The 24,253-nt window shown below is 43.3% G+C and overlaps 2 protein-coding genes across 2 annotated transcripts; both read left to right on the forward strand.

Annotated features, from left to right (window-relative positions):
• Window positions 1-1,951: 1,951 nt before the first annotated feature.
• On the forward strand, window positions 1,952-12,611 carry SLC2A11 (solute carrier family 2 member 11). The gene is made up of 12 exons (XM_069031269.1): window positions 1,952-2,015; window positions 3,778-3,876; window positions 4,422-4,582; window positions 6,010-6,134; window positions 6,824-6,953; window positions 7,260-7,408; window positions 8,137-8,324; window positions 8,627-8,737; window positions 9,206-9,307; window positions 9,438-9,513; window positions 10,400-10,527; window positions 11,142-12,611. Exons 1-12 carry the CDS (start codon window positions 1,995-1,997, stop codon window positions 11,340-11,342), a joined length of 1,491 nt encoding a protein of 496 aa, XP_068887370.1. The 5' UTR covers window positions 1,952-1,994; the 3' UTR covers window positions 11,343-12,611.
• Window positions 12,612-15,637: 3,026 nt separating this feature from the next.
• On the forward strand, window positions 15,638-23,662 carry LOC138119411 (solute carrier family 2, facilitated glucose transporter member 11-like). Its single transcript, XM_069031270.1, has 11 exons — window positions 15,638-15,825; window positions 16,629-16,789; window positions 17,299-17,423; window positions 18,334-18,463; window positions 18,927-19,075; window positions 19,862-20,049; window positions 20,393-20,503; window positions 21,129-21,230; window positions 21,567-21,642; window positions 21,977-22,104; window positions 22,496-23,662. Exons 1-11 carry the CDS (start codon window positions 15,730-15,732, stop codon window positions 22,700-22,702), a joined length of 1,473 nt encoding a protein of 490 aa, XP_068887371.1. The 5' UTR covers window positions 15,638-15,729; the 3' UTR covers window positions 22,703-23,662.
• Window positions 23,663-24,253: the final 591 nt, after the last annotated feature.

Below are 24,253 nucleotides of genomic sequence, written 5' to 3' on the forward strand. Positions count from 1 at the left end.
GCATGTGTTGATGGTCTTTCCTAATGGTGGGATTACCACTTATTCCTGCAGTCAGATAATTGCAGGCAGAGACTGCCATCACATTCTCCAAATAACTCCTCTTCCATGTGCATGGCATCATATTTCACCCTGATTATGATGGGTTTCAGTGAAAGAGTATTTGAAGGAAGCGAGTGGAGGGTCCCCACAGTACTGTGGAAACCTGCCGGGTTTATGTGAAGGCTTCCAGAGCCAGGAGTTTGAGTAATTGCAGAGCAGTGTTTATACCCTGGTGACAGACCCTAACCCCAGAGATTTCTCATCTGCACCAACTGCAGCTCTGAAACTCTGACAACAAGGATGAAACAGTGGGAATGCTGGGGTTTTTAAGGTGCAGCAAAAAGCCAATTAGAAACACAACCAGTGTGAGCATCTCCCAGCACCAAAGCATGGGTAATATAGATGCTGTGTAGAAGAAAAAAATCTATCCCTTCACTCCTCATCAAGGCAGCTGTTACTAGAAAAGATAGAGGACAACTTCCTGAAACTCCCAGCTAGCCAGCTGCACATAGATCTAGCTACAGCAAAAAAATCCAATTTATGCCCCCTCTGGAACAGGGAGGCTTGTGAACAGCTTGTGCCACAATCCCCAGCATCTCAATGCCTACTCATAGGACTTCACTCAGATCTGGTTACTGTCACAAGCTCAGAGCAGACAGCATGAAGAAACTAGAGCTTTCCTTTTTGAATTAATTACTGTTCTCGATATATGCTGCCTAAACTATCTATCAGTGTCTGTTGACTTGTACAGTTATGTTGGTTCCCCAGTTAACAAGTTATTGTTTGGGAAGCTGTTGGAAGTATTCATCTAACCCCTGCCACATGTCACAGGCAGCAAAGTGCTGGCATGTTGGATTCAGAGCCTAATACAGCAAATTTTGTACTTCTCCTGCCACTTAGTGGCTGCAGCTGATGCAGCACCACATTCTACACATTCACTAGAAAATACCTCTGTGATGTGGAATAGGTTCATATTTCTGTTCAGGTGCAGTAAAACCTGAGTAGGGACAAAGAGGCATTTAAAAACATTTAGCTTATTTCAAATACTTTGAAATCTGTCAGGAACCTCACAAATTTCACTCTGCAGGATGAAAGGATGTTAAAACACCATGATTACTCCTGAAGGACAGATATTTTGTGAAGCAGCGCCTTAACGTTACTGCTGGCAGTGCAATATACCTCCATCTCCATCTTTAGGATTCATAAGGATTCACCATTTCCCACTGCCAGAGAGTGCTTTTCTGTTTTATAGAAAGAAGCAAAGCCATCACTGCTGTCTGCCTGTACCTGACAAGATCTAATGCTATAAGTGTGGCTGTTTGCTCTGTGCCAGGCTATGGAGAGGGAACAGGACCACAGCCTTCTGTACTGCTGTACACAGCCTTTCCAGCAACAGCTGGATTCCCTGTCTGTCACCAGAACATAGACAGGAGTACAGGGAAAGGCCTTGGGTAACCAGGGATTTGAAAGGCTTGGGCTTCATTCATTCCAGTCGTTGATAGGACCAAGGGAAGTAGTCTGGTTTGTCTTTCAGATCTTAGATTGTGTTCCAGGACAAATACAATCAGGGGAAAAAAAATTATAGTTAATTTTGATTTTATCACACTTAGTCAGAGAAGTGATACTGCTAACTGTGCCAGATGCTCTGAGAAGGAATTTATGTTGTAAACCACACTGGCCTTCAAGAGGGTTTAGACAGATCTGGATCTTGGAGAATCAGTTCCCTGGACTGTCATCGGTTTTCAACAAAATGAATTGAACTGTCTTGCTAATGAATGTTCAGCTCCATTTTGAGAATGTAAATCAGCTGGCAAAACACCTGCCAAATCAAGTGTCTTATCCTAACGTAATGGGTGACTAAATACACATTCCTATGCTGGAGATTTAAATAATCCTTTAGAGCACTGTGAGAGTACCAGAGCCTTTGGCAGACAGAGGAAAACCTACGAAAGAGGATGAACAAGCTGCAGAGACTGGTAAAACATCTATTTTACTATTATTATTTAGAGATTTTTTTTTTTTAATTTGAATTTTTATAAGGCTGTGTAAATACTGTCAGGTTTGCGTAGAATTATTTTTCCAATTCATCACAGTCCTTGGGATAAAGTTGACAGACTAATGACTCTCCTGGCAGCTGCACACCACCACCGTGGCTGGGAAAACAGCGCGGAAGCCGGGCGTTAAGGAGGGCTTGGGAAGGTCACTCTGTAAATACAGCTCAGCTCTGAGCACAGTAGTGTTTGCTGGCTCCTGAAGGGAGAAACAAACCATTTTACTTTAGCTCATGGCCACAAAAGAGCTCTGTGATACAGGACTTGATGGGGGAGGTACTCTATAATGAAAGCAGGGAAATGAGCAGGAGTGGTGCATTCCTAGGCATTGTAAATAAAAAAGAATGTGCTATTGTAGGGAGAGGAAACTCTCTCACCTGGAGAACTAGAATAATTAGGAAGAGCAGAGATATCAGGTGCCCAATCCTTAGCTCAGTTCTCAGTAACAAGACAGGGAAATGGTGTAGCCATGGAAAGTGCAAGTGAAAGGTACCCGCTGCTAGCTGGGACAGGAGAGAGCTCAGCCTCCTCTTGCTGCAGGGTTGGAATAGTTTGGCTTTAATTTTTGTCCTGGGAGAACATTTTGTCTCAGGCTGGTATGGAAGTTATTTAGAAGAAAACACTTTGCGGAAAGGAAAAAAATCCAAGATTATTTGAATTTGTGGTTTTAAAGCTATTGTGAGATTAGACCAAAATTTCCTTTTCTTTAGTGGACAGCTCTGTAAGAAGAAAATGAACAGGTAAAGCAGAAAGAGGTCCCCAGCTTTGGGTTATTTAAGTTCTCAGGGTCACTGGGGTCATATTCATGTAGCAAAACACAATCTGGCCTGATGTGCCCTGCACTGACTGGCAAACAGCCAAGCCTGAGCATGGGTTCTTCATGTTACACTAGAGCTTTCCCAGTGGGAGGGGTTTTTAAGCAGGGGGCTGGCAAAGGCCATCCTGGCCCTGGGACACCCAGAACATTGTGCAGGAGGTGTCAGGCTAAAGACATGCTGGGGCCCTCAGCATGCTCAGAGTGGTCTTGAGACATGGAACAGAGCTCCCAGACCCAGGACTCCCTCAGGGTGCATCTTACCTGTCACAGGATTTCGCCTACATATGGGGAAACCAAAGGCACAGGCACAAAACAGGGGAAAAAAGATGTATGTTTTTGCTTGTCAGCCTGCCAGTGAGCTGTCAGCTGCCATGTTGGGCCAGCCAGGACAACTTGTTCTACACCCTTCAAAAAGTCAAGAGACCTTACTTTTATACCAACACCTGACCCTATGATGCTGTGTGAGGCAGCCCAATCCCCTGCATGTGCTTCCCAAGGCACAACAGTGGTGTTAGTTGGCAATATAAGCAAGTGGCAATACTCATGAAGAAATGTCCTCAAGGAGACCTGAACATGGCATAGGAACTGACTGTCTGCCACATATTTCACCTGTATCATAATACTGAATACGCAATTATAGACTGCTGAACATTGTCTGCTCCATATAACGTGCAGCATCACAGGAAAGGCACTCTAATCTAAAATATGTGTTATTATCATGAAAGGATAGAAATAATAGCACACCAATAACTCCTGAATGCACTGGATACACATGGCCATGGGAAAATTCCCCAGCTCAAAGTCTGAATGTCTTTTGAGTAGTTTTATTTTGTGCAAGGAAGCCATCCATTGTCTTCCCCTTTTCTTCAGCTTCAGAACAAGATCCTGATCCTGACAATATGTGCTGCTGGGATTGGAGGCACTTTCCAATACGGTTACAACATCTCCATCATCAATGCTCCAGCCTCAGTAAGTACTGCTAGTCCCAGTCCCTGCCCCCCAAGACAGACCCTTCCTTGGTGGCTCTGTTGGGCTGTGAACAGTGGTGTGCCACTGAAAATCTGCAGGCTGCTGCTGTTGAGGGACAGGAAGCAAGGACGTCTTGTTCCCTCTGTAAAATTCACATCTGGAGTACAGGACTTTGTTGTCGAAAGCCATCCTAAAAACCATCCATTTAGTGTCACAAGAATTTATTCAAAAGCTTTGTTTCAACTGCTTTACCAAAATCTAAGTCTAAAATTTTACCAACCTGCATCCTTTAAAGTTGATTTTTGCCCTTAGATTCAAAGTGAGACCTGTGAAATTAATTTTTAGATTATCGAAAATAACTACATACAGATATAAACCAACTGCAACAGCAACAGTTTTATACCCTAAACTCTGCTAAAAACACATCTAAGAACTGGAGGAGATTGGAGGCACAAACCCAGCATAAATAGATATATTAAAAAGGGAGCCTTTCTCAGTGTCCTTCACCTCTCTGGTGGTTCTGCAGCACTGTCCTTCTCTCTCAGTACATCCAGACATTCATGAACACAACCTGGCTGGAGCGCACGGGTGTTCCCCTGGAGAGCAATGTGATCCTGCTGCTGTGGTCCTTCACTGTTTCTGCCTACCCTCTGGGAGGCCTCACTGGGGCTGTGGTTGCTGGTCCCATGGCCATCATGTTGGGAAGGTAAGAAGTGCTGGAGTTTAAATTAAGCCTTGCAGCTTCCCTTAATCTAAGAGGAATTAGGAGCCCTACAGCAAAATGCCCACCGTAGGTACAAAGAATGAAAACAAGTTTTCTATCACAGATCAGTCTGCTATAAACATTCTGGGTTGGTGGGGAGAAACTACCTGACAAAACAGTATTTCATATCTCAAAACTCAACAGGGAACAGGTTTTTTTCCCCACATTACCTTCTCATCACATTCCAGCCCAGCTGAGGTGCTACAAGGATTTCAGTTCAACTCCTTATCACAGTAACCACCTACATAATCCCTATAATTTTTGTGTCCAGTTTTCTGCCATGCTTTTAAATGGGAAATCATGATGGATCAGACTAAGGATTTTTCCTCAAAATAAACTGTGGTAATTGGTGGGAATGACACTAGAAAAACAGAGGGTGCTTACAAAGAGCAGTGCTAGCATCCCAGCTCCTCATGTCTTACAGGCTGTGTATCCACCTTTTGGTCTGAAATATTTCTGGAAGTATTCAATAAATATCCAGAGTGGTTTGGTTTTTTTTCCTCTGTGTGTGCGTACAAGTATCTGTCTTACCTCACCTATCTTTCATACACAGCTCTATCCCCAGTTCTCTTCAGAAAAAGAAACCCAAACCAATGTTACCGACATAAACTAATAGGAAATTAGATTTTGCTTCCCTCTCTCTTGACCCCAAGATTTTCCTCTATGTGCTATCACTTCAGTTTGCTCCTCTTATATGATGAAGCAGGCCCTATTATGGTTTGAGGTCCCATGACTTACTAGTTTCAAGGTTATGAAGACCTGAAAGGATATGGCTTCCTTACCCCACTAAAATTTTTGAGATTTCACCCTGTACTGCTTTGGAATAAAATCACATTCCATCATAAAGAAGAGAAACAAAGACTGACTGGTAAGGCAGTGAGCGGGGACTAGACAGAATTACTGGCAATAATAATAGTATGGGTCAATAGAGCTCTCTTTTTTTCCCTGGTTTTCAGCAGAAATTTCTCCTGGGACACATGAAAACTTTCTGACAAAGTTTCACAACAATTACACTATTACATGAAAATTGCCTGTTTCAACAAATTAACATTTTCAGACCAAAATGCATATGGCTTGCTGAAGGAATATTCCTCTCCATTCAAATGGAAACTATGTGTGAGCACAAGAGCCCTGAATCTGGGGGAGAACCTGGTGGTGCCTTCAGAAAGCCTAAAGCCAGCACTGCAGGTACACCCCATGCCACACAGACACCTCAAACAGGGCTTGGATTAACCAGGATGGTCTGTGGTGGGGCTGAGCAGCCCATCTGGAGCTTCCAGGCTTGGCAGGTGGCACCTGCCACGTGAAGTGTTTTACCTGGTAACTGAACCTGACACACATGTGCTCATCACTGTCTTTTCTCTTGGAAGGAAGATGTCCCTGCTGCTGAACAACGTCTTTGTGATCATAGCTGCAACCTTGTCAGGATTCAGCCGAATGGCCAAATCCTTTGAAATGATTATGCTCAGCAGATTTTTTACTGGCGTGAATGCAGGTACGGCAACATGAGAAGTATAGAAGGATGAAGGTGGTAACAATTAGAAGAAATATAAATAGGAATGATCCAAGATATTAAAGCAATTAATCCTTTAGGATGACCAGACACATGTAAGTGAATTAAGAAATTTTATATATAGGTTTTATACTTCGCTTCTAAGGGCTTTCTATTAAAGCATACACAGGCGGGGGGGTTTTGTTTTTGCTCACTACACATGAGCATCTCTATGCATGGGGAAAGTTTGAGCTGAAAATGGATCCCTATCTGCTTGTAAGAATGTCAGTCACTCACCAGCATGAGCACCAACACAAAAACTTTTGTAGAAGTTCATCCCAGGAAACGATCAATGTAAGGGACTTAAAATATGATATTACCCTCAAAAGAGGAAGTAGAGGGAAACATTGCACATAACCTTGGATTTGGTGCTGAAAAGACCGTAGAACTGAGGCCCTGACAGGTTTCAGTTTCATTATCCACTGCTACTGATGAATATTTGTGTGTTTAGTGGCTTATACAAGGGATAGGGGTGAAATTGAAGGTTTGGGTAAATGGCAAGCACTGGTAGATTAGTTATCACATGGTCTGCAACAGAAGAGTGCAGCTGGCAACCTTGAGAGGTGGCTGACTGCGTTTATTCTTGTCTCCTCTGCCCACAAGCTGAGGTCAGCATTTGTCTGCCTTGCCAGGAGTAAGCATGAACATTCAGCCCATGTATCTGGCTGAGAGTGCCCCAAAGAAGCTCAGAGGAGCTGTGGCCTTGACCTCTGCATCATTTACAGCCCTGGGGTTGGTGCTGGGGCAGGTTGTTGGACTCAGGTAATGTAAAGCAAGAAGCCCATTTATTAAATCCATCCTTCCTTCCTTCCTTCCTTCCTTCCTTCCTTCCTTCCTTCCTTCCTTCCTTCCTTCCTTCCTTCCTTCCTTCCTTCCTTCCTTCCTTCCTTCCTTCCTTCCTTCCTTCCTTCCTTCCTTCCTTCCTTCCTTCCTTCCTTCCTTCCTTCCTTCCTTCCTTCCTTCCTCCCTCCCTCCCTCCCTCCCTCCCCTCCCTCCCTCCCTCCCTCCTTCCTTCCTCTTTTATGAGGTTGTGAAAATACTGTATAAATTGTGTTTGTGTTTTTCTAGGGAGCTCCTAGGAGGGGAGGAGAGTTGGCCATTCCTTTTAGCAAGCAATGTGGTTCCTGCCCTGATCCAGCTCACAGCTCTGCCTTGGTTCCCTGAAAGTCCCAGATATCTCTTGATTGACCGTGGAGACAAAGAATCTTGCATTTCTGGTGAGTTTAGGGTGACTGTTAGGTCCTCCCACAGCATGTGAGACTTGGGCCCAAAATTTTTTGAATGATGCCACAAATTTTACATGTGGGAAGTTTCATATCAAGTTGTAAATATGATCACTTCCTCTTTCCAAACTAAAGAACATTTTATAATATTAAATATATTTGATCTGTTAAGGTAATTGAAAGGCATCTTCCTACAATAGACTTATTTTCTACAATAATAGGGTCAAAAGGTAAGACTTGTGTTCACAATAGCAAATATGTTTTGTAACTATGAAGTGAAATAAATGCTGGTTGAAGAGCTCAGGATCAAATCTGAAGCCAATTCATATTAAAGGATTTACTTAGATTTGTGGCATACAAATCCTCATATGCATAGTGGCTGGAATTATTTTCTGGGAAATATGTGCTGTGTACCAAGAACATCTTAATTGCCTGCATTTCCCAGGGAAGTCACTTGAGATCTGAGTCAGAAGCATGGCTGCTGAAATGGCACTGGTGGGAAATACTCAGTTGTCAAACAGTGATGATGGATTTGCACTCCCTTTCCCCCAAATCTTTCAAGTGGCTTCACCACAGCTGATCAACTCTGTGAAGGTCACAGCATGATCACAGGCTCTGTCCTGCAGCTTTCTGCAGCCATCACCTGCTGCTTGATCCTTTACCCTGCAGAGCACCAAACAGAAGAGAAAGCCCAGGAGTAAGAGTTTCCCTTGTCCTTGCAGCACTGCAGAAGCTTAGAGGTACCAGTGACCTGAGTGCAGAGCTGGAAGAGATGCTGGCAGAACAGGCTGCTGTTAAAGGCCAGAGAGCGAAGCATCCATGGGAGCTCTTCCAAAATCGAGCTTTGAGGTGGCAGCTGGTGAGCATCGTTGTGCTGAGCAGTGCCATGCAGCTCTGTGGGAATGACTCGGTAAGCAGCCTGGCACCGGAGCCAGCAGCAGCACTGTGTCATGGGACATGGGTGGGAGCACTTGGATTCAACATTCTGTCAGTGGGAGAGGAGCAAATAGTGTCTCTCTGCCTGTGGAGATCTTCAAATGTCAGATGTTTGGTTCCCAAAATACACCTGTGCGTTATGGGAAGGTTCAGAAGGATGCTGTCAAAATAGCCTGTATGACAGGGAATTAGTCACTCTGCATGGTCCTTCAGGAAAAACAATGGGATGTATTTTCAGATCTTTCCTTACTGCTTTCTACTTTCTTCTCTCCACAGATGTATTTTTATGCAGCTTATGTGTTCCAAGAGGCTGGAATTCCTCAGGACAAAATCCCCTATGTTGTAATTGGCACAGGAAGCTGTGAACTCATCACATCCGTCACTTGTGTGAGACTCTCAATCCACTCTGGTGACACGCAGCATCTGTTGGCAGGGAGGAGGCTGTTAAGTACAAATTTGGGGGTTACATTGCTTTTTATGCCAAGGAAGCCCTTTAAGCACAGCAGCCAGGCTGTCTGTCAGCACTCACAGCCAGATAGCTCAATGCAGAAGTATTTGGTCAGACATTGCATTGCCATCACTGTCTGAAATCTCTAAGAAGTGTAACTTTCTTGCTCTGTGTCCATATGGATAGTGGCAGAGTTTAGGTGCAGCTGGGATATTCTCATCTCCCCTGAACACCCGTCTTGCCACCAAAACTTTCTTTTGAGGTTTTTTTCTATGAAGCAGACAACATCCTGAAAGTTATTTTAGAGCAAACTAGGTACAGAGTATTGAAATCTGAAGAGGAAAGAGGCAGGAATTATAAATACAGCTTAAATATCTTGCTTTATTTCCCTGTGTTACTTTGTGCAGAACATGATTATAGACTACGCTGGTCGGAGGCCACTGCTGCTGGGGGGATATATCTTCATGGCAGGATGGGCCATTGTCTTCATGGTCGCTCTGAGCCAGCAGGTAACAAATTTTACTTAATTATTTAAGTGGAATTGAGTTGGGCTTTGCCTTTTATATGACTGGGGTGTTCAGTGGTGGCGAATAACTGTAAGTGCCCTCACTGGTTTTCCATTGGTTTCTGTGGCTGTAGACTCAGATTAGCTGGATGCCTTATCTCAGCATGGCCTGCATTTTCGCCTATATCCTGAGCTTTGGAATCGGACCAGGTCAGTTCCCTCAGTGTTTTCAGTGAAACTTTTGGGTACTGCAGGGGCTTAGAGATGTGTACAGGCATCTTATGGAAACTCTCAGACCCCCTTTAGTTATAGCATACTCAAAGGAACGAGGTAATTTCTGCCAGTGGTGTTTGGCTGTTTCACAGGGGTTTGCATGTCCCTGGTAAGTCAGTGTTGTGCAGGGCCAGGCTGTGCCCATTTCTCTCTGTGTCATTCCCCCTCAGTCTTCTTGACTATTAGGCCAAGGCACTTGGAAGTGATTCTTGGCTTAAACAGATGACAAGATTCTGATTTGCTGCCCAGTCCATTAGGGCTGTAAACCAGCATTTCTAATGCTTCACTTTAATCCTAGAAATTGTTGGCTACGCCATCTGATTATTTTCTTGCAAACGCCTGGAAGCACGATTCCCATATCTATTTGTTAGCCTACTAATGTGCCTTTTCTTGGCAGAATCTGTTCATTTCTGGGGGTGGGCAATACACAGACTGTTGTGGATGTTTGCGTGCTGAGTGTGTAGATGTGAGACTCTGCTCACATGAGTATGAAGGAAGGCAGGTAAGAATAGAACCAAGCTGCCAGTGTCACATGCCACACAAGTTGGCAATAATTTCTTGTCCCAGTCCCTACGGTGCCATGGGGTTGAATTAATTATAAGCCTTTCTCACCGTTGGGTCCTGGTAAGAATAATGTGGATTACAAAACTTTTCCTGGCAGTTCATTCTAACGTGAGAAAGTTTGAATAATTACCCAGTCCTTAATATTTAACCAAAAAATTCACCTCGTCCTTCATATTGGGCATTCTTGTTAAGATGTGTTCTCTTGTTTTTAATGTAATGTCAACAATATTATTAACTTTCTTGCCATTTCTTTTTCCAGCTGGTGTAACAGGAGTTCTGCCCACAGAAGTTTTTGATCAAATGTCCCGACCAGCTGCTTACATGATCTGCGGCTCCCTGCTCTGGTTCAATCTATTTCTGGTTGGAACAGCCTTTCCGTTCATTGTGGTGCGTTCCCAAAGCAAAGCAGCTCTTTAGTGTTCTGCACAAGAAAGAGGTTCTGATAGTGACCAGGAAAAGAGAATATTGCGAGCAGCAAGATAGCACTTCTATGCAAAGTATCTTTATGAGGAAAGTGGCCAGAACTCCTCTAAACCAAATTTTCTCCATGTTCCCTACGCTGATTTCTGATTTGAGGTTGGGATTTGAATCATTTGGGGCATGGATGATCAATATTCCTCCTCTGTCCTCAGCTGAAGCTAAAGATGTGATGTAATTTCCCTTTGCCAGACCCTGGCACCATTCCCTGATTCCTGAAGCAAAAGGGAGCAGAACTCCACAATATACATTCCTGTCTTATTTCCCACTGAGGGCTCCCATTCTATACAATTATGTATAGGGAGAAAGACAGAAAAAGACATTTCAAAAGGCTGTTCTTGCTATGTCGAATTTCCCAATCTCTGCTGAGGAACTGTTGCATCCAGGCATGTGAGGCCCTTACCAGGGTGCACAGAAATATTCCCTGGGTGACATCAGACCATGCAGGAAGAGGGATTTGTCTATGCCTATTTGTCGTCGTACAGAATGTCACCAACACTGTCTTGTTTTTTCCTCCTCCTCAGAAAAGTCTAGCACATTTCTGCTACATCCCATTCCTTGTGGTCTGTGTCTGCACTGCTCTCTACGTTTGGTTTTTCCTTCCTGAGACAAAGGGGAAGTCCTTCCTGGAAATCTCAGAGGAGTTCAGGAAACGGAACTTCAAAGCTAAGACCCATACGGGTTTTTATAAAGGCCCTGAGGAGATCAAAACCACCACATTGTAGCAGAAGAAAGGAAGATGGTATCTGGGGGAATTCTGCAGTGAATTCAGCAGTGGCTATGTGCCCTTGCAGGGACACAGAGAGAAGTATGGTTAGGGACAATATATTACTTTTAGGTTCTTAAATTCACCTTGAAAACATACACTTGAACTGATAAATCCAAACAAAAGTTTAATAATCTGTTCTCACTTTTTAGTACTGAGTAACACATGCATATTTTAGAATCCATATCAGAGAATAACAGAATGATGCCTTGTTCTCTTATCATCATACAGCACCATGTAATGCTTTAGAAAATTTAAGAATTTCTCCAAACAGTAACTTCCATCTCAGAAGTCCTTCTTTCTTGCCCCTGAATCTGGACTTTCTAACACAGAAGTTAATGCGATTAAATTCTGTTTTCAGACACCAGATGAAATTTTCAGTACCTTGTCTTGGTGCTCCTGTTGTTTCTGTTATTAAGTGATTTCAAATAGACTCCTACTTGTTGAGCAATAGTGAGCAGTTAATTATTTTCAGCTATAAAAACATGTGACAGATGGATTAGAAAGAAAGCTTCTAGTACTTGCTAAGTGGCTTATTATACAACAGACTTTTGGGCATTGTTTTGCAGACTATTTATTCTGGACTGGTTTTCTTCATGGCTTGTTTGTTGTCTTCCAGTCCTATGTTGTAAAGCACAAGTAATTCCCCAGTCCAGTTTGTACTGCTCCCATGGACACTGCTGGTCCATCTCGTAGGGTTTTGCACCTATGCTCTGCTAACATTAAGTGTGGTGAGGAGCTCATATGGCAGAAGCTTGTTTTGGATGTGGATCCTTAGATCACACCACAATGTTCTCTGCAGCATGTCCTTGTTGTCTCCATAGAGCACATTGGCAAAGACCCAGATGTGATGTTGATTCTTTTTAGTTAATCTGATATAGGACAGGGCAACATTCCTCATTTAATATGGCCTTTCACAGGCATTAGCCTGACTGGTTAAGTTTCTTCCAGTTTCTTCTCAAGCCACCTCTTTTCTTTTGACTTTGTTTGTATGAAAGTCACAGCACTGCTCATGTTTGCAACAAAGAAGAATACGTATGTTTTTAAAATAAGAAGGTAAAGTTTCTTTCAGTGTATTTTTAAACTACATTTTTAAGAAAAATACAGCATTTTTGAATAAAAATATTGTAACCATTTCTGGAATGTATTACTGTCGTGCGTGAGTGGAGCAGCAGATCTATTTCTCAGAAGAGGAGTCTGTGCAAGAACTCTCTTTCACTACCCAAAGTTTATAACATATGAAAAATAAAAGTAAATTTTTGTTCCTTTGTGGTTGCTGCTATTTTAGAAGTCATTAATGTATAGACATGGGCAAGAGCAGCTACCTCTGCTCTTGGAAAACACCGAGATTTTGAAGTATGCAGGATTTTGAGACAAGACAATCAAGAGCAGGACTCTGATGCTTTTTCCTGGTCTTAAAATCAAGAGTCAAACATGGTTAGAAGGGAAAAAGGGATTTTACCTTGGTATTTATTTTAAGGATCCTTAGGTGCACACGTCCAGGTCATATGCATCGAAATGCAGACCACCAAATGTCCCCCCCACCCCCCCAGAAGATTTGGTATAACATTATAGGTCTTACTAATTAGCATATCTCTCAAAGATTCCCCAATGAGAGGCTCGAGTGAGCCCCCCTTCCCAAGGAGCCTTCCCCTGGATGCTTCTATCTGAGTTTACAGAATGTGTTCTGGAGAGGACCTTGGGGTCTGGGGCACACTGATCCCTAGCTATGAAGCTTCTAAAATGTTTAGTCTCTCAGCTTGACAAACAAGTCCAAGAATGTAGGCAAAAAGCACTAAGAATACAGAAGCTGAAAAAAAGGTATAACAGGAGTATAAAAGAAAAGGCAAAAAATCTTCATGGCATCAACTCCATAGAATTGGGAAGTGAAGAGATGCTTTTCATTACTAGTTTGGAGAGAGCAGTGAGGGGCAGATGAAAAGAGTGAAACACAAAGTCAAAGCAAAAAGTGCCACTACCATCATGATGGTAGCAAAATGTTCTGTCTTTCCTTTGGTGAGGACCAGAGAAAGGAGAAGAGACAGAAGTGACGCAGAGAAGAGTGAAGAAGGGAAGCAAATCAGTAGGAACCATGGAGGGTAGGAAGCAGGGATGGACTGGAGAGACTGCCTGAGCAGAGGGAGAGGCCTGGCACACCCTGCTGGAACATACAGGTCAGAGGAGAGAGAAGTCCACCAATATCCAGAGGTCCTCACCTTGGCCAGTTCTGAGGCTACTCCCATGAGTCAGGACTGTGCCTTTTCCCAGAGCCCTGGGAGGACAGAGGCCATCTGCACCTGCCAGTATGAAACAGGCTTGTTTAGAAATTATAGACATTTACTTGAGTTCCTGATTTTTAGAGCCAGTCCTGTGAGTACATGTGGCAGAAGACACAAATTCCAACTTCCAGCATTTTTTTCTGACTGGCCTGAAATCAGGGGTCGATAAACTGATTAAGCAAACACAAACAGTGGTTACATTTCAGGTGGTCTAAATTGTTAAATTTTAATTGAAGCATTTAACAAGTTGTTTAATTGATACTGAATTAAAACACCTTCAGCTGAAAAATCTATGACACTTGTTCACATTTTCTTATCATGTGAAGTGTTAGGCAAAACCACATCTTGAAAAGTCATCCTCAGAGACTCACAGCTGGTATTACTGTTTGCAAATCAAATAATTGTGCACTGTTAGATTGATTAATAACCATCAACACTAGAGAAAACTAGTATTGCTGCTGTCCTCAAACACTGCTCCTCTGCACAAGCCAGCTCTCCCTTGCAACCCAGCTGGGACTGGGATTCTTCCAAAGACATGCATCATCCTAGCCTGGGGAACTGCCAAGGGCAGCCGCTCACTAGGAGAAGGAATTCCCCCCTAAGCTGTTTGAATAACTTGTAAAAGCCTTTTAACAGAACCACCTTGGACACTGCTAGGTAAAGATGCCCTTTGAAAATTATGGATAAAACTAAAGATCTTACAGTCAGGATTTAAAACTGACATTAAGCTTTCCTAGAATCTGCCATATATTATAGGGATACACACTTGAACTTTTGGCCAATGACCATTACCCTTAAAGAGTCAATTGATCAGTCAACTGATAGTTCAAGAGTTGGATGCACAGGCATTGTCAGGCTTGGACAAGTTGGGCTTAAAAAGTCTTTGCTGAATTGAGGCTCAAGATAGCACTCAGGGACTTTTCCTTTACAGGTGATAACTGATTATCCAGCCTATGACTTGGGAAGTCCAAGCCAGTCCACTCTAGTTTGCGCCAGTCCTTGGACTTCAACTTCTTTCAGTGCTTTTCTCTTTGTCCTTTACTCATCTCCCACAGCTCTTGCTGTCCACAGCTGCTGCCAGAGCATGCCCAGAGACCTGGCAGGAGCACACAGCTCACCAGCTATCCTCAGCTTCATCAGTAACCAACACAATAATGACAAACCAAACAGCAAGAACTTCATGACAAACCAAAGGGAGTGTAAACACTGAGAAAGAACAAAATGACGTGTTGAAATATCATCTCAGGCTCCTCTTTCTCTATATAAAAAGGAACTTTTTCCAAAGTAACCAAAGAAAGCATCAGGAAAGACCTAGACTGCAAGTGGGGATGACTACCTTTGCATGCAAGTTGGTATGGAGAGGTTTGATGCCCATCCAAGCAATGACATTCCCCTGATTAGAAATCAGCTTGAAAATGCTTGGCAGTCATACTTTGAATATGAAATATTCCAGGCATAGAGGTGCAGCATCATGCTATCGTTGCTGGCCAGAATATGCCCGGGACAGTTGCTAACAGGGAGCAGTAGGAGTGGGAGGGATTGAGACACATGTATTGCAGTCCTATATTCTTAAGCCTCCTGTCAGATAATTCTAAGAAAGGGTGAATAAACTATGAAACCAGGAATGCCCTTCAATCCCCAAATGTTTATCTAGTCTCAGCCAAATCACTGAGCAAAATATTCATTTAGGTGGGATAACAAGTGGGAAAGGAGGAGGAGAAAGGACAAATAGATGGAATTGTTCACTAAGTGATTGCACATTGCACCATGCTCCCACAGCTAGTTATCTATGACTGTGCAGATTAAGATGGACAAAGATGAAGAGAGAAGCACTGAAGTGTGTAACTGGGTTCTGGGAGACATCTGTGAGCTTTGTCTCTACTCAGAGTTCTCACTGTCCTGTGCTTTAGTAGCTGTGGTTTCCTATTGCTGGCTCCTTGGTCACGGAGGAGGCAGGTGTGTGGCATTGCTCAAACTGTTAGAGCTCCCAAGGAAAATACAGGACATTTGGAGGCATGTCTGAATAGCTGTACCAGTTTGTTTGCTGTTTTCATTTCCTGCAAGAAAATGAGCTACAACCTTTTTCTCCTGGCTTTTGTCCTGGGCATTACTGGAGCTTTCCAGTACGGATTGCAGGTCTCCATTATCAATTCTCCTGCTGAGGTAAGCATGGAGAGCTCAAAGAGTGAGCTACCAGGATTTCACTGCTCCCAGGCATTCATGCCTCTACATACAATGGCTAACTTTTTTTATTTCTGCTTTCAAAATTAGACTTATCATGGTTTCTAAGACTAGCTGCTACTGCTCTTGTGTTTCATGGGGTTTGAACTTCTGTCTGATGTGACAGAACTGGGAAAGGGAAGGATGAATGACATCCATAAAATCAGCCATTTTCCCCTTACTGAGTTGAAATGCTCCTGGGGCATTCTCCTCTCTCCATTGCTCAGGGAGTCCTTGTATCATGTGCTTTACCACACAGGCTATTTCCAAGTGGCTGTAAGGTGAAATGGGACAGGGAAGGACTGTAGCTCTAGAGCTGAGGTCAGCACCAATACCTGCAGCTGGAAAGGGAAAATTGGGGAAGGTGTTTGTCATCCTGAAAGGTACCTAGGACACTCAGCTCATACTATTACCACAGACAGAGGGAATGGCAGGAAAAGATCAGGTAGCAAAACAGTCAGGGTTTAGCACAGAAACAGAAGACCCACCTACCATTCTCTTACTGGCACTCACAGTTGATATTTAATAGTGATATATTTATTAATTGGATCTCATTGCTAAAACATCAGCTCCAGGGATGTTAATGGCAAAATTCTCATTGATTTCACTGGGGCTAAGATTTCAACCAAGTTATCGATAGAAATGTATCCAAAAGAGCAGTAAGTGGCTAAGAGAATTTAAAAAGTGGTGCAATTATGCAAAAACATGTTGACTGAGTCCATTGTTTGTTTTTCTTTCTTTTAAAGTACATCAAAACCTTCATCTGTAAGACCTGGCTGAAGAGATACGGTTCTCCTCTCAGCACAGAGATGATCACTTTGATGTGGTCCTTTATTGTGTCCATTTACAGCATTGGTGGGCTTCTGGGTTCCTCGTCTGCTGGATATTTGTCTGTTAGATTTGGAAGGTAGGAATAGTGATTACACCAGTCTTTCTATCTACACCCACAACTGCAGAATAAGAAACTGTGTCTTGGGAGAAACACCGCTTGTAATGTGGCATTGTGAGTAGCCCAGGGCTTCCAGTGAAAGACCAGTATAGCGAAGAAACGGAACAGCAAAATCTGCCAATAATCACAAGGAAAATCATACCTCTCCCTTATAAAGCCCAAAGCAAATCCTGTCCAGGGAAGTCATACAAGAAGTACATGTACATTTTAAAGAGAATTTCAGAGACAGCTACTCACAAAGCTTGTTCTTTACTGTAGATATTTACTCCACTAGAGGCATCAAAAGCTTCAACTAACTTATCAGTCTGTGACAAAGTTTTCCTATTGCCATTTCCCATTGACTTAACTGCATCTATACAGAAGCCAGTACTGAGTCTGTAACCACGGTACAATTCAAGCCATTCCTGTCAGACTGTGAATGACTCAAGGGCAGTATTTATGCTCACATTAATCTGAATTATTTCTAGGAAGAAGGCCATGCTGTTTGCCAATATCCCTGCTCTGCTGGGTGCAGCTCTGATGGGACTCAGCCGGCTGTGTGGATCTTTTGAGATGATCATTGCTGGAAGGTTATTTTCTGGAGTGTGTGGAGGTAAATTGACATTCCTACCTATGGTATTAAATAGTGGAAAGAGCAGTGACTGAGGGTCACAAGGAGTTACCTGAGTAAACAGATCCCAGGTTTTTACTACACTCTGCAAAGAACATGATTGCTGAATGCATTTTTAAATAAATAAGAAGCCACAAACATAATTAAATTAGTAATGTCTGATATCTCCATTTCTCTTTCTTCTATCTTTACATCCAGTCCATATAAAAGGTACTGCCAATTTCTGAAAAAGCCAAAACATGCAATATTTCAGGGAAGCATGCTCACTCAATAGAGAACTGGCCTCTGTTTTTCCTCTTGCTTTTCACTGTGGCTGATGCTGCCCTCCATATTACAGACAATGGAATGGTTCTCAAGCCAATTCAATTAGAATTTTCAATTCTACTTTCCAGATGCCTCAGATAGTTACATTCTGCCAGTGCTTTTGATCCCTGTGCAGTTGGATAAAGATAATACTAACCAGGAAAAAAAATCGAGAGTATAAATATTAATTAATTCACTGAGAAAATAGAATGTACAGCGTTTGCCAGCTTGGTGGTTTCAAGCAGAAAATAAGGCACATAGCATATGAATAGCCACTGAAATATGTTATCTGAGACTAAAGGAAATAACCACAGTCCTGTTGTATATGTGGCTGTAGGAAACAAAGTAAGAGAAGGCCAGCCTGCTGAAGGACAGATTTCCCAGGGGCCCGTACTTACTTAGTGAAATATTTAGCAAAGGCACAAGACCAAGGTATGGGGCACATGCTCCATGTCAGCCAGCCACATCCTCAGCACAGATAAAAAGGTATCTGAGAGCCAATCCCTATAGGCTCTGTCCATAGTGGTCCCCTCCAAAACACCAGACCTGTGTGGGCTTGCATTGTCCTAACAGTCCTTTGTCACCGCAGGTCTAGCTCTGAATATCCATATCATGTATGCTGGGGAATGTGCCCCACGGAAGCTCCGCGGGCTGATTGCCATAACAGCTTCTACCTCCATTGCTGCTGGAAAATTTGTAGGATTTGCTCTGGGTCTCAGGTAAGAGAGTCTGAAACATAATCTATTCTGTTATGAAAATACATGCATATATCAATGCACGCCTATGCCCAGTGGCTACTATTGGAGCAGTTGGTACCAGGATGATAACTCATAGATCTTGTAATAATTGTAATGTGAGACTATTTGGGTCAGAAGCAGAGGGATCAGCTCATGCAGGTTCTTCCTTCAGCGCTTGAGCTGGGACTGTTGGTCCCTGTGAGCCCTCAGCTGCTGCAGGAGGATACAGGTGGCCTTGCTGTGCCCAGCACTGAGAAGCAGGAGCCAACACCTGCAACTCCTGTGCTGCAGGCAGTGACCCTCTGCACTCCCTGCTGAAGACTCCTGGGTGGGAGCTGCTGGGACACACGCAGGAGGGCTGAGGGATCACCCTGTGTCTGTGTGTGCTCACATGGCCAGCACACATGGTTCCTCAGCCCCTCTCACTCTGCTGGTTTTGTTCCAGAGAAGTTCTTGGAGTGGAGGCTCTCTGGCCAATTCTCCTGGCAGCTAATGCGCTTCCTGCCATTGTTCAGCTTCTCACCCTCCCCTTCTTCCCAGACTCTCCCCGCTATCTGCTCATTGACAAGAAGGACAAGAAGGGATGCATCAAAGGTGAGGAAATGGACCATAGATGATTCATTTCAGGAAAAAGGGAAAAATACAGTTAAGCCCCAGATGAGCCTGGAAGAGAGGTACCGGTGGGAAAAAGACTTGTGGTCTTTTGGCTCTGAAACCACCTTCAGCTTTAATGAAAGTCAGCCACTTCTGTTTGGATATTTGTGGTCTCTTGGCACTAGTATTTCCCTTACCCTCTGCCAGGGTTCTCTGAGGGATGTGATCACACACAGCTTATATTTCCATCAATGCAGATTCTGCCCTGTACAGAGTAGAGATACAGTACCTTCTCTGTGTGAGAAAGAGAGGCCCTGTACCGTCATGCTGTATTGCATGTTCTTCAGTAACCCTAACAGCAGCTTCTGACAGAAACTGAGTAACAGCCACCGTGGGTATTTAACTATCAAAAGATAGAACTCCTTGGATGTAAACTTATTTTTTATATATGGGAGTCATTTTACCTTTTCTGTGTTTTGGAGTGTGCACTAGAATTGCACCTTTATCAGGAGGGTATTCAGGAAAGGATTGGTAAGAATTTAGGTGTGACTTACATTGAAAGACTGTCAGCAGCTATTGGCCAAAGGTGAGGTCATGATTAAGATTTATGGGTAAAAACAGATAGCAGTGATCTGGATCTGTGTCATATCTAAGCCCAGATCCCTAGGAAGTTCACACAAGAAAAGAGCATGAAGTTCTAACAAGATACTCTGCAAAGCAGGAAATAATCTTCTGGACTCATGTCTGTGCTGGTGAGCTTGGTCACCTCTCCTCCTCTCCTTCCAGCTGTGAAGCAGCTCTGGGGAGATGGGGACCATATGGCTGAAATAGATGACATGATGTCAGAGCAAAAAGCCATCCGTGGGGAGAAGGCGAAGAGCGTTTGGGATCTGCTCCGTGACAGAGCCGTGCGCTGGCAGCTCATCACTCTCTTCCTCATCGTCTCGTGCATGCAGCTCATCGGGGCCAATGTGGTGCGTGCAGTGCTTTGCTTTTCTCTCTGCATTTCTGACAAGCTTCTCAGCAAAAGTAACCTCTGCAAGGAGTTGTGAATGACTGCAACAGTGCCTGTAAGGAGGGATCTGTTGTTACTCTTTATTAATACAGTCTTTTCCCATGGAAGTTTGGGACCTGGGATAAGTCAAGAACTGTGTTTAGCAAGCATCTTCTGAAGGCATTTCTATGGATTGCCCTGTTATGATAAGATGATTTTGTATTTTGTTAAGGCCTAGTTAGTTATTTTCTGTCCAAAAAGACAGAAGCTAGTGTAAACGCGGCCACGTGTTTACAGCTTTCACAAATTTCTATTCTTTCCAGGTTTACTCTTATGTATACAATATCTTTACAAAGGCTGGAATCCCCCCTGATCAAACCCACTATGTGTCACTGGGGGTTGGGACCACCGAGATCCTCTCCACAGTCCTGTGTGTAAGTGGCTTTTCAGCTGAATTTTGTTCGGCTGTAATACAGCGTTCATTTTGATCTTCAGAAATACTGTAAACGGAGCTTCAAGAATCAAATTTTTGCAACAAATCAACCATGGAACCCATCACATAAAGTCCTCTCCCCGCACCCTGCAAGTGTGGGCATTTCTATTCTGTTTCTGGGAAGAGTGGAGAGTCTTTCTGTCAAAATCACAACCCATTCTGGGCCAGTCTTGGGAGTCCCAGTTACCCCTGGAAGAAGAGCAAATATCATTTTTCAGTCAGACTCAGGGCTGCAGGAATCACAGCAATTAACAGTGTAAGCATTCCCACTCTGCTCTCCCATTTGTCTCTCCTTTGCCTGCAGAATGCCACCTCTGACCTCCTCTGCCCAGTCAATGCCCCCTGCAGCCCTGCACCACCCCACCTCCTGCTCCTCCCTGCAGCTCCTGGTCCTTCTCAGGTTCCCCAGCTGCCTTTACTCACCCTCCCAGAGAAGGCGCCACATCCCAGTCTCCAGTCCTCCAGTGATTCCCTGCCTGGCCAGTGAAGGCAGACACTGGAGCAGCTCACCAGTGACTGCCTTCAGTCTGTCCTTCGGAGCTGGCAGCGTGTCCTCCTGCTTGCAGGGTTTCCTCATTGAGCGTGCAGGGAGGAAGACACTGCTGTGGAAAAACTACACTGTGATGGCCTTGGCTCTAGGGCTCCTCACAGTCACTCTCTCACTACAGGTAAGATCCCACTGATGCATTAGAACTGTGTTAATGTTTTATTGTATGGCAGATATATCACAACTATTTCCCTCCCCACAAATCACTTTTTAGTGAGAAGAAGTATTTTTGGGGCTAACCATCATATTAATAGATGTCTGTTCCCAGCCATGTACACAGGGATTAAAGACAGACCACCAAGATCCCTGCCAAGGCTATCTCAGGAAATTCCTGAAAGTAGAGGAAATAGATCTATGTTAAGCATTGACATAGTTAGTAGTGGTGAGCATTTCTAAGGGAGCTAGATAAACAAAATTTTAATTTGTGATTTTATTTGCTTTTCATTTCCTACCACAGGACTCCTTTTTCTGGATACCATACTGCTCTGTTGCACTTGTCTTTATTTTCATCATGAGCTTTGGCATTGGGCCAGGTTGGTATTTTCTACTGGAATGATTTCATTTACCCACTCATTCCTTCCTCATTGCAGCCTTTAGGAGAGATCCCAGGCATAGCAGTTTCATAGTAAGCATGAATCCCTACTTCTGATTCAGTGCAGGCGTAGATATTTCCCTCCATAATATGGCAGGAGGTAAAATTCATTTCCTATTACATTCCTACATGCCTTTTTTCTGAAGAGCCAAGCACCACCTCAGACACTTCCAGGCCACTTAAAGCCATGAACTTATGCAGCAAAATGAAGTATGAGGTACAGAAGCATCTTGCAAAATTTCTAAGCTTCCTTTTTTCTTCAATTTTTTTTTCAGCTGGAGTACTATGCCCCTTGCTCACGGAAATATTTATTCACTCATACAGACCAGCTGCTTATGTTTTTAATGGAGTTACAAACTGGATCCAACTCTTCATCCTTGGACTTTCGTTCCCTTTCATTGTGGTAAGCAAAGTAGGGTGTTTGTTTCAGTTCAGAGGAAGTTAGACCCCTCTTGAACCCAGAGAATGCTTCTCTTATCAACACTTCATGCAATGGACAGAGCCCAAATTAATTTCAGTTCTGATGGCCTCTTCCTTTTTAACCAGGTATTTACTGAAGTGTAGCAAACCCACCAAACACTTCTAACTCTACACAAAGTTAGAGTGACATTGGGAACACAGATACAGTGACAGAGGCACTGACACTGTCAGATGTCATTTGAAGCAGGATTTATATCAACTAAGTCCCTGACCAAGTTCTTTTAGTAAATACAAACCCAGAAACTCTATATCATAAGAGAAAGAAATCAAGATAAATTTTTATGAACATATTTTGTCTCTTTGTTTTCCTGTAGGAAGGCCTTGGTAATTTCTGCTTCATCATTTTTCTGATATACTGTCTGTCCATGGCTATTTTTGTATTCCTGGTGCTGCCAGAGACCAAAGGAAAGACCATGCTGCAGGTCATGGAGGACTTCAACCGCCTCAACTACCGTGGAAAGAACGGACAGGCAGTCCTACAGCAGAGTAACTGCTCAGTGATGACTGTTACTAAGCTTTAAGAACAAACTCTCCACTTCATATTTTGCTCTTTTATTACTGTAGTGCCCAGAAGCCTTACTAAGCAAGAGAGAATCCATAGATCCACCAAACAACCACCTGCAGTGCAGAGCGCAGGATGAACTTGGTGGTTCTCTCCAGCTCCTGAAATATGAGCTGAATTAATTCCTCTGCAGAAAAAAAATTAAACGCAGTTTATAGAGAAAATAAGATTTTTGTCAGTCCCTCCTAGCTTGCAGTTGTAAACAGAAAACACAGGACCTGCTATTTTCTTGGCAAAACCAGGACTCCGCAGTTGGAAGAAGTGATTCTGGAAGGTCAAGAGTTACAGCAGACCTGCAAAGAAGACAGAGCTTTGACACTGAAATTATCTGCTCCTATTAACAAGTCAGTTCTGATGAGCTTTCGCAGAGAAGAAGCTTCAGTGCACAGGAGAAGACGTGTTTAGCTCTTTAACCCAGTGGAAGAAGAGTGCCTTGCCTACCAGTGGGCAGGATTGATATGCAGTGTTCCCCCCACGTTTACAATTTTAGAGATTATTCTGTTGGGAAAAACAGGGCTGTGTCAGCACTGAAAGAAAGCAATGAGCAAAGAAAGCAGAGCAGCAGGAAATCATGAGTGAGCAAATCCACAGTGGCAGGATCTCCTTCTTCGTTAGCAATGACTATGTAGTGTGTCTTCAGCCTGGAGAACACTGGGTTTCAATGGGACTGAGCTCCTGAGAGTAACGGGTACCGATGAGATAGAAAGGAGGGACACCTCTCCTGGAGACTTTAATCTGTATGTATGAGTGTTTGCTTCTCTCTCCGGGCCTCTGAATACTTCACATTTTCATTATAAAACCTGGTAAAAAGGGCTTCACATTTGTATTCGTTGCTACATGACATGACACTTTTTTTGGTCTTCTTCATGCTTTACAGTTTTCTGATAAGGAAATAAAAAGCAGTGGCTAGGAAAACACATCCTTCTGATTGTGCCTGGATTGGTTTTCATTGAATGAAGAGTCAAGGACAGAGGAGAGCCCATCTTTGGGGTGGTGTTGTTGGGGTCAAGAAATACTGTCTCTGTCTTGTTCTGGAGATGGGATCTTCACTACCAGCTGATGCAGATGCTGCACAATAAATTTTGCAAAAGGATCTGAATATTGGGTGGCAGTTTCTTTCACAGCCCTAAGGCTCCTGCTATTTTATCTTCACACTATCCTCCAGCAGTATTTGTGGCAGTGCCAAAAGCTAATGCCAGGAGCAGGGGACTTCCCCAACACAGCCATCCCTTCCATGACAATCATCATACTACCAAAAAAACTAGATAAAAACATATTGTTTCAAAGCTTTAGATCATGGATTGTACAGTACCATATTAAGAACCAACATACATTTCTTCTTCTTCTTGTCAAAAATGCATGGAGAGAAAAAAAGAAGCATTTGAAGTGTTTTGAAAAGAAAATATTAGGTTAGGCCTTAATTATTTTAAAGGTCTTTATTTGGTTTTGTCTTTCTCAGGCTTACTGTTTCCCAATGAGGAAGTTTTTACTGTCCTACAAGACATGAAAA

The sequence above is a fragment of the Aphelocoma coerulescens genome, chromosome 15 (assembly GCF_041296385.1).
Source record: "Aphelocoma coerulescens isolate FSJ_1873_10779 chromosome 15, UR_Acoe_1.0, whole genome shotgun sequence".
Lineage (NCBI taxonomy): Eukaryota > Metazoa > Chordata > Aves > Passeriformes > Corvidae > Aphelocoma > Aphelocoma coerulescens.